The 11,033-nt window shown below is 36.2% G+C and overlaps 1 protein-coding gene across 1 annotated transcript in view; it reads left to right on the top strand.

The window, feature by feature from the left end:
• Positions 1-5,435, top strand: part of LOC123553072 (transmembrane channel-like protein 3) — a 44,699-nt gene extending 39,264 nt beyond the window's left edge. The window contains exons 17-20 of the mRNA XM_053541916.1: positions 199-354; positions 563-641; positions 1,484-1,535; positions 3,729-5,435. Coding sequence (XP_053397891.1) covers positions 199-354; positions 563-641; positions 1,484-1,535; positions 3,729-3,844 — 403 coding nt within the window. The 3' untranslated portion in view covers positions 3,845-5,435. The remainder of the gene's footprint in view (positions 1-198; positions 355-562; positions 642-1,483; positions 1,536-3,728) is intronic.
• Positions 5,436-11,033: the final 5,598 nt, after the last annotated feature.

The following is an 11,033-nucleotide window of genomic DNA, read 5'->3' on the forward strand; positions in this document are numbered from 1 at the left end:
TTTCTAGTTTTAATTATTGTTAGTATGATGAATGTGTGAAACTGATGTAAAGGAGAATGGTAACAAATTAAGGAAGACAAATTAGCATACAGTGAATTTTGTAAGCATCTTCTGAAAGTTTTTTCTTGAAGCTAGTCTTGCATAAAATGTGCATGTATCTCTAAGCTAGAGTTTTGATAAACTGTATACACATTACAGGTTTATACCATCAGTGGATTGTGGACCCTTCAGTGGTTATGACAGACCATATAGAGTGATCAGTGAACTTGTAGGAGAGTTACCAAACTGGCTGGAGGATGCACTGACCTACCTGGGAACACCTGCAGTATTTGTTCCTGTATTGATACTCATGATGTAAGTCTCTGTTCCAGACCTGTAATCCTCACATTTTGTGTCTAAATGCTTAACTTTCATTTAGCTCTGTCATTGTGAAATTAGCATGTATATTTATGAAATTTTGTGTAAATGTGCATTTTGCAGCTAAAAACAGTTATTGAAGATTTCATGACTTTTAATGTTCCTAACTGAAAACTTTTCAATTCCTTAATTATATTTATTGCAGAATGCTTGTGGTGTATTTCAAGGTGAAATCTTCATCATACAAAAGACTCATTATGGAATTAAGAAGACAACTCAAGTTTGTAAGCATTAGTTGAATCAGTCTAACCAGTACATGTCAATAAATATGGAGCCTCTGTTTGATATCCTGTCCATATCTCACAATTGTTAAAATACTCTTGGAACTATGAGCACTAAATTGCACGTCAATGTTTTCATGGGAAAAGTTTACTGTGAAATCATTTGTAATATCCATGGATTCAAACACTAATTTTCAAAATTTTATGGTTGCATCAATACATGCTTTTTATCAAAACAAACAGAAGCGTTCAATAATTTTGAAGACATTACTCATATATAAATTAGAAATAATTTCTTAGTAATGAGTTTGGGCACATTTCTTTTTCATAAAGTATGCTTTTAGCAAAAAAAAAAGAATTAATAAAATGAGCCGCGCCATGAGAAAACCAACATAGTGGGTTTGTGACCAGCATGGATCCAGACCAGTCTGTGCATCCGCGTGGTCTGGTCGGGATTCATGCTGTTCGCTTTTAGATCCTTTTGCAATTAGAGAAACTGTTAGCGAACAGCATGGATCCTGACCAGACTGCGTGGATGTGCAGGCTGGTCTGGATCCATGCTGCGTGGATGCGCAGGCTGGTCTGGATCCATGCTGGTCGCAAACCCGCTATGTTGGTTTTCTCATGGCACGGCGCAAATGGTAATTTTATAGTAACAGAATAATTCTGCTTAAAGTGGTATTTAATAGAATATTTATAAAAAGACCTAGTGTTATAATAATAATAATAATAATAATATTTAAGTCTTTAATTAACAAGGCAACATATTTGAGTAAGCCCAGTCTTCCATACGAGCTTCACAAAACAATCCTAATGTTTATCTATTTAATGTACGATTTTTTCAGGAACGAAAAGTAGAAAAAAGAAAAATATTTGCTACTGGAAGAGCTATGTCAGGTGAGTGCTGTAACATAGATATGTCATAACATAGATATTAAGGAGGGGCATTCTAGAGTGTCTGTTCTTAATTTTAGATGGTGGTGTTATAATTTCTACCAGAGGTGCCTGAGTGGTTAAAGTTGCAGACCTTGATTTAGATGCTATGAAATGCTGTGGGTTTGCGGGACCGTAAGAATAGCCACTTCCTAATACATTTAGCTTACTGGTTTATAATTCATCCATTTTGTAAGAAGACAAGATTTATTCAAAACATTAGTTTATTTTTTGCTGTTTTATTTTCATGCTATTGATAGGGATATACAGCTTATAAGTCTGATTGTCCCCCAACTTTTTCAAAGAAAAAAGGGGGAATGGACTGCGTCCTTCTGTCCAACCATCACACTTTATGTCCAGTACATAATACTGCCATCCATGAAGGAATTTTGAAATGATTTGGCACAAATATTCCCCATAATAATACAATTTGACATATTTAAGACTGGATCATTTACTCCAAGGTCTAGGTTACCAAAGTTCAAAATTTGCAGGACCTTTTTCATGTCAAGTCCATAACTGCCCTTCAACAAGGGAGTTAAGAATTACTGGGCACAAATGTTCACCATAAGAAGGCAATGTGTCTTACACAAGACTAAGACTCCTAGATTCAAGGTCAAGGTCACACTTAGAGGTCAAAGGTTAATATGGTGTTTCATGTCTGGTTCATATCTCTGCCATTCATCAAGGATTTTGAAATTATTTGGCACTGATATTCCCCATAATGAGACAATGTGTCATGCGCAAGACCCAGACCCTTAGCTCCAAGGTAAAGGTCACACTTTGAGGTCACAGGCTTGAAGCATCAGTTTTATGTCAGATCCATAACTCAGTCTTTCATCAAGGGATTTCAAAATTATGTGACAAATGTTTACAATATGCATGCAAGACCCAGGCCACTGTTTCATAGGTCAAGGTTGCACTTAGAGGTCAAAGATAATAGGTCATTTTTTTTGCCTATTCAGTAACGTTACATTGCATGGATGGTTATGCAAGTAACTTGACACAAACAGTCATCAAAATAAAATGATTTGTAGCATGTAAGACTCGGGCCTTTGGAAATGAAACAATTTTGGTCCTTTTATTATTGTCTGGTCTGTTACTTTTTTATTGTGTGGATGTATATTTAAATAACTTGGCGTAAATATTCACCATTACAAGATGATGTGTCATGTGCTAAGGTTTTTTCTTGTCTGTATTTATTCATTATGCTCAATCTGTTGATTCTTTGTTTTTGAGTCAGTAACTCATAAGAGACTTTTGCATTTGGCTGAAAATCTTCATCATTGCAATGGAGTGCTGGCTTTGATATACTTGGTACATGGATTCTGAAATATTTGGGTGTGGTAAGTCATTGGTCAGCAAGTTTGTGTCTAAAATCATGCGTCCACTCTGTAACTGGTAGTATTGCCTATGGTTAGTAGGTGACCCTTGAAATTGTGTTTTAGAGTAAAAGGGAAAAAGGTCAAGGTTACAGAGATACTGAGCCTAAATATGGTTTCTAATCAGTAAATGGGAACATGCCTACAACCATAAAACGTATTAGGATAATTAATTGTGGTAAGTAGAGGACCTAATTATCTTTAGGATAAGCAGTTCAAGTGTCAATGCATTGAGCTGGAAAACACTTGGACATGCATTTCATATGATGAACTCATGTTGTCAGTAATTGACCAGTACTATGGACTGTATACAGGTGTATGACATTGAGGCCCCAAATGGTTTACAATCAATAAATAAAGAATCTTTTTACATATGGTCCACACACTTGATATGTTGATTATCTGTGGTCAGTAGATGGCACTGTTACTGGGAGGGTAGGTCAGATGTCAAGTTTATAGTAACACTATGACAGAAAATGGTTCTTGCTGAGTGACTGGGAAGCTTGGACAGAAGATGACTGGGCCATCTATATTAATTCCCTGTAGGCAGAAAATGACCCCTATTGTGTCATCTTAGGTTTAAGGTCAACACATGATATTTCGATGTAGGTAGTTACCTGCATCAGGCTTTCATTGGTTTATATTTTTACAAGCAAATGTTATATCATGGTTTCTAAACAATAATATTCCGTGAAAGTGTAGAAAGATGTTCAGTTTAAACAGGTCCTAAGTGGACAAACTGTAAAAGTTCATTTATGTGTGTAATCTATTTCAGGTGGTGCATTAAGTCGGTATACATCACAAGAAAGTCTTGTTACCCCGGGGACCAGACACAGGAAGCTGTCACAGCAAACAGAAACCACTATTATAGAGGAGGAACAAGACTTCTAATGTTCACCTGGCATATCCCACAAAATGCATGCCATTTAGAAATGATTAATCAATGGACATTGGACTATGTGATTTTCATTTCAATTAACTTTGATATTCTAGTGAACTATTTAGATTACATACCAGTCTGTTTTACAGAAATATACATGTGTCTGTCATGGGCTGATACCATTGACAGCTGCAGATAATGCATACGTTTTTTGTTACAGACATGCCCAGTATGCATGTTTTAGCCCATAACCTTAGAGCTTCTTTACTGTAGCACATAGTTGAAATGGCACCTGTAAAAGGATAAATACAGATCTCAAAGTAAATGAAGACACCATTTAGGAGAGTCAAAATAGACCTTTATTCATAGGGGAAAATATGAAATGGTTAACCCTGATCATGCTGGACAGATTGATTCTGCCTTTGCAACCAGTGCAGACTGATCATGATCTGCACTTTTCGCCATTTAGTCAGTACCTTTCTGGTGGGTGCACCTTTAAACAGTTATTGATACTGTCCTAATTGAACGATGGACAAGACCATCATAGGAATTTAGCAGGGTAAGGGTTAAATTGAATATGAAACTAATGGTCTTTGCAGACAGGCAATATTAAACTCGTATCATAATTATGCTATACATGATCATTTTTAGCTCACCTGAGCCAAAGGCTCATGGTGAGCTTTTGTGACTGGTCAATGTCCGTCGTGCATCGTGCGGTGTCCGTCGTCTGTTGTGTGTCCGTCAACATTTTCTTAGAGCCTTGATATTTGGCATGTGACATCATCTAATAGTCCTCTATGAAGATTGTTCAAATTGTGCCCCTGGGATGAAAAGAGGCTCCGCCCCGGGGGTCCCATGTTTTACATGTATATAGACATATAGGAAAAAACTTTAAAAATCTTCTTGTCTGAAACTGCAAGACCTAGGCCTTTGATATTTTGTATGTAGTATTGCCTTGTGGTACTCTATGACGATTGTTCAAATTGTGCCCCTGGGTTGAAAAGAAACCCCGCCTCGGGGATCCTAAGTTTTACATAGACTTATATTGGAGAAAACTTTAAAAATCTTCTTGTCTGAAACTGAAAGGCCTAGGCTTTAGATATTTGGTGTGTAGCATTGCCTAGTGGACCTCTAACAGAATTTTTCAAATTATGCCCCTGGGGTAAACAGAGGCCCCACCCTGAGGGTCACTTGTTATATGAGTTATATAGGAAAAAATACTTAAAAAAAATATCAGATCATATTTCCTAGACTGTTTAATTATATTTACCTGATGTACACAAGTGATTATGGATCACCTTACTCTTGACCTACTGCCCTACTTTCTTGTTTTTTAAGATACAGCCTTGAAATTTGGATAACGTGCAGTTTTGCATACCGACCTTAAAACTGACTTTCAGTGACCATGAATTTGACCTACTGACCTACTTTCTAATATTTTAGCATCAGTTTGCCATTTGAAACATGTCACGGGCTCATATTACTCAGGTGAGCGATTCAGGGTCATGATATTCAGGGTCATCATGACCCTCTTGTTAACTTTACCTACCTACGTATATATTTTATTTTGTATTAAATAAAAAATAAACTACTAAACTGGTTGGCCTTCTCTTACTGATGGTTTCTGTATGAGGACCGAGAAGCGAATTTCTTATGAAAACATCTAAGTCAACTAAGTTTCAACTGGTATTTTGTCGTTAAGAACTTTTAGGAATGTTCATAAATTTATTGATTCAAAAATCATCTGATACAGCATTTTCCAGAGTAAATCTCAACCTGATTGCGATTTTGGCTCAGTTTGTCATATAAAGCTTTCAGGATATTTTGTGAATATAGAAACCGCGCAAGATTTTGGGAAAATCAGATTTTCCAATATCCAAATATTACATCTAGGATTTTCTTAATACTTCAGTCCGGGGTCATCTCTCAAAAATGGCCCTACAAGTTTCAGTCACATGGCTTGTGGAATACCAAGATTTATGGTGCTGGTATATTATGTAGTGTTTCTATTCCATTTCGTCAATCCAGAATCGTATCTCATATTTTGTTTGATAATTCATGGTAGTGTGGCCCTGCAAGTTTCAGTCAGATTGTTTAGTAAAACCAGATTTTTTGGCCTTTATACTTCTATGTTAAGAACATTCAGTAGTGGCCGTCCGTCGAGAGTCGCATCACGGGCATGGTTTGAAGGATTTTAATAAAACTGGTAATGTTAACTGCTGTAGGGAAATGCAAACCCACAAGTTCCATTTGGATTGATTGAGGGAGACATGATTTATTGTCCTTTTAATTTTTAAATTATATAGAACTTTGTTTCTCGACGTCCCTGTATTTGGAAATGTGACCCTGCAAGTTTCAGTTTGATTGCAAGAAAAAGACGTGTATTGTATAACCATTTGTATTTGCACAATTTTTGAGTTTTTATTATCGCTCGATGTCCGGCGTCTGTCATCTGTCTGCCAACATTTAGCTTGTGTATGCGATAGAGGCTGTATTTTCCAACTGATCTTCATGAAATTTTGTCAGAATGATAACTAGGATACATTTGTGTATACGATAGAGGCTGTATTTTTCAACTGATCATTACCTCGATAAAATCTAAGCCAAGCCAGAAAATGGGTCATCTGGGGTCAAAAATTGGGTCACCAGGTCAAATCAAAGTAAAACCTTGTGTATGCGATAGAGGCTGTATTTTTCAATTGATCTTCATGAAATTTGGTCAGAATGATTGCCTTGATGAAATCTAGGTCGAGTTTGAATATGGGTCATCTGAGGTTAAAAACTAGGTCACTAGTTCAAATTATAGAAAAATCTTGTGTATGCGATAGAGATTTTATTGTTCAATTATTTTCATGAAATTTGGTCGGAATGATTGCCTTGATTAAATCTAGGTCAAGTTTGAATATGGTTTATCTTGGGCCAAACACTAGGTCACCTCGATAGAGGCTGTATTTTTCAATTGATCTTCATGAAATGTAATCGGAATGATTGTCTTGATTGTATCTAGATCAACTTCGAATATGGGTCATCTGGGGTGAAAAACTAGGTCACTAGGTCAAATCAAAGAAAAACGCTTGTGTATGTGATAGAGGCTGTATTTTTCAATTGATCTTCATAGAATTATGTCAGAATGATTGCCTTGATGAAATCTAAGTCGAGTTTGAATATGGGTCATCTGAGGTCAAAAACTAGGTCACTAGGTCAAATCAAAGAAAACGCTTGTGTATGCGATAGAGATTGTATTTTTCAATTGGTCTTCATGAAATTTAGTCGGAATGATTGCCTTGCTGAAATCTAGGTAGAGTTTGAATATGGGTCATCTGGGGTTAAAAACTATATCACTAGGTCATATCTATATTAGAAAATACTTGTTTAAACTCACGAGACCATATTTTTTGTCCAATCTTAATGAAAATTGGCCAGAATATTTGCTTTCATGAAATCACTAAGTCAAACATGTGAACACTGTTATTGTATGTTTCTAAGGTGAGCGACCTAGGGCCATCTTGGCCCGCTTGTTACTATAAGGATATTTCAGTAAGGCCCATTTTTTGCCATAAGATATTGCGACCAAGTTAATAGTACATGCATAGCTTTCTCCTAATGTAGCTTTGTAGGACCACATTCGTAACAGATCGCATTTGTAACAGGTGTTACAAATGCGATCGCATATGTAACACGTGTTACAAATGAGATCGCATATGTAACAGAAATCAAGCACATTTGTAACAATTTTTGAGACAAATATGATCGATGCCGATTTTTGATGTGACATCTGATCACATTTGTCACATGTCATTTTCAATCGGAAAAATGAACAAAAAAGTGCATTTTTACATCTGAAACACATTTGTAACATGTTTTTGCTTACTTGTACGAAGTAACAAAGTAAGCTATTGTGATTTATCCTTTGTACGTCGTCCGATCGTCCGTCCGTTCACATTTTTCTTGTGAATACATAGAGACACATTTATTATTTGATTTTGGGCAAAACTTGCACAGAACGTGTAATATCTATGATATCTCGGTTCCTTTCAAAAACCCAGGGCCCTATCACGTTATTCGTCTTGAAGTTATGGCCCAGTGATGGCAATAAATTTCTGATTTTAGCCTTGTGAAACGAGATAGAGAAACCCTATTTTTTTTAATTTTACTAAAATTGCACACAACTTATATATCTATAAGATCTCGGTTCCTTTCAAAAACAACCGTATTGCACCTTTTACTTGGAGTTAAGGCCCTTGAATTGGCTAAAAAAACAAACAAAAAACATGCTGATTTTATCCTTGTCAACACAATGGAGACTACATGTATTATTTGATTTATAACTAATAAAGGATCTAACTTTCTTTTAAAAACAGCCCTATCGCGCCATTTGTTTGGAGAAATGGCGTGAAATGGCAAAATTTGCTTGTTTTAGTCTTGTGAACACAATAGAGACCATATTTATTATTTTATTTTGACCAAACTTGTATAGAAGTTTTTACATCACACCATCTCGGTTCCTTGCGAGAACAAGCTATATAGCACCATTTGTCTTGGAGTTATGGCCCCTAAAATAACAAAATTTGTGACTTTAGCATTGTAAACATGACATAGATCAAAATTTTTTATTTGATTTGACCAAAAATTTCATTGAACTTATATTTTTCTTAATATCTTGCTTTTTTTCCCCGAAGAGTAGCACATCACGCTATTTGTCTTAGAGTTTGGCCCTGAAATGGCAAAAAAAAACGCAGATTTAATAACATGTTTTGTGTAGTATTACTCATTTAGCGATAGTGGGCCATGGGCTACCCCCTTGTTGGGTTAGAGGGATATTTCCGGTAAGGTTAATTATCTTGGTACTGGTTTGTTATCTGGCAATTAAACTTGGAAGAATACCGTTATCATGACTGGTCTGTTTTATTTGTTGCATGGTGCTACATGTACATGTTTACTTATAAATTTCCCATATCGGTTTTTTGGGTTTTTAAGATTAATTTTTACTGAATGCATAAATAAATGAATATGTTTTGATTAAAGAGGAAGATGCATACCCATGCAATCCTGTTCAACTTTTATAATCGCAAATCGTGGTGTATCGCTTCAACAACAAATTAAATGCACTAAAAAACAAGATCAAGGCAGTCTCAACTACATAGAAAGTCTTGTAAAGCTTGTTTCCATAGAAAAACCGGGTATATGTAATTTTTGTATACTTTTAAATGTGACTAGCTTGACTATTCGAAGACTGCTCAATGTTATTGTTCTGATCATGATGTCGTCGGCGTGCGCGGGTTGCTGCAAGATAGGTTTTTCGTTTTTGTTTTGTTTATCTTTGTCAATTCGCATTGCTTTGAACATCAAAAATAAGAAGAAACAACAATAAAAAACGATTGGATACATCAAACGAACTATGTCCTATTCAAAACCCTGACGTGAACTTTATTGGATTATATTTACTAAGAGAGTTTTCTTGCCTGGCCTGGTGTCAGCATTCGAATGGAAATACTCTTATTTTTTATCTCTATAGGAACGGCAAAAGTAACTCCATCGGTGAGGGTAGTGCAGTGGATAGTTTTGCAGATTACGAAACCGGCGGAGCCTGTTGAATTCCCAGACAGGGCCGGAATTTCCAGAGCTAATGTGTCTCTCATCCACCCAGTTAAGACTTTACGTGTATCGGTGTGTTTTACCAGGACCGTAAAAAGATTGTATGAGTTTTAACTCGAATATGAGCCAGGGTATTATTTTAGTTAATTTCTAATGGGGGAAATAACCATCGACTAGTGTGTCGAGGAATACACGTTCGAGATCGGGTGTAAGTACTCGTATCTGTTGCGATTTTCGCCTATCGGTGTGTTTCCCGGCTGGGAAGTTGTCTGTTACTAACATTTAAAGTTTCTGTTGTATGATTTTAATATTTTTGACATTTTTATCATCATTATCATCATCATCTTCATCATCATCATCATCTTGAACTGGTCGTTGTAGGATCAATGGTAAGATTTTAAATGCCCTAAACTGTATTACCTTATACTGTTGAAAATAGAATCCAACAAACAAACATGATATTCTCAGAACCATTCTACAGGGTTGCCAAACTTTGAGTCGTTTGCAGTAATATTGTAATATGATCACTACAGTTGTCAAATTTAAAAGGTGGTTATTTTTACCAAGTATTTGGAAATCTGCTAAGGAGTTATGATCCGGACTAAAAAGTATATTTTAAAGCAAAAATAACAAAACAAATCTAAGTTCAAAAACTGTGACCTTGTCTTGGATATAGCAACAGGGTCATGATCGCAACAAACCTTCTATCCATGTGATCATTTGTACCAAATAATTTTAAAAATCTAACAATGCATGGGCAAGTTATACCCAAGGACAAGAACTATATATAACTGCATGAACGCACAATTTCCGCTATTTCACGGCGGGATTATAATAAACGAAGGCCTATTTCTTACAAGCGAGCTCAGTGGGGTTAGGGTAATTAAAAATAAGGTGTATTTTCTTAAAATCTCATAGAAAATAAATTCGCAGCATGCACAAGGTCGGGGCCCCTAGACTTAAGGTTAACGCCTCCGCCCATGACAAGTTGTATATTAATTTGTCCCAGGACATAGCAACTTCCTGTTTGTCACCCAGCTTGAGGGCAGCTCTGGATAACGAAGATAGCTACAAATGTATGTCGCACCGGGTTCGAAACCCTGTGAGCAGAGGGTTACCTTTCAGCTAGTCGAGGTAACAGTAGAAGAGCTGAAGTTGTAATCATATTATAGTGGTGTGGCAGTGGATGCAGAAATGATAATAAAAATTGAGCAAAATCACGGGAAATTGGCATTCGAACATGTTCGTGAATTTCCGGAAACTCTATATTATGGCGCCGACGACGACGACGCTAACTTGTGATGGTGCTTATGGCAGCACTCTTTTAATGATATTGCGATGACAACCAACTAATTGAAAATTTGCAGTATAAACTCAACATGATACATATGTGCTTCTATTGTCAACCCCCATGTTGGACAAACACAATCGTAACACATTTTACCTGTTACGAATGCGATCGCATACGTACGAAATCTGTTACAAATGCGATCTGTTACGAATGTTGTCCTACATAGCTTTCTTGGAGACAGGAATATACTAAAAATAGAAAATTGTTCTACTTAGGAATTTGGTATTGCGACCAAACTTGAAATTCCAAAGTTT

The sequence above is a fragment of the Mercenaria mercenaria genome, chromosome 4 (assembly GCF_021730395.1).
Source record: "Mercenaria mercenaria strain notata chromosome 4, MADL_Memer_1, whole genome shotgun sequence".
Classification (NCBI taxonomy): domain Eukaryota; kingdom Metazoa; phylum Mollusca; class Bivalvia; order Venerida; family Veneridae; genus Mercenaria; species Mercenaria mercenaria.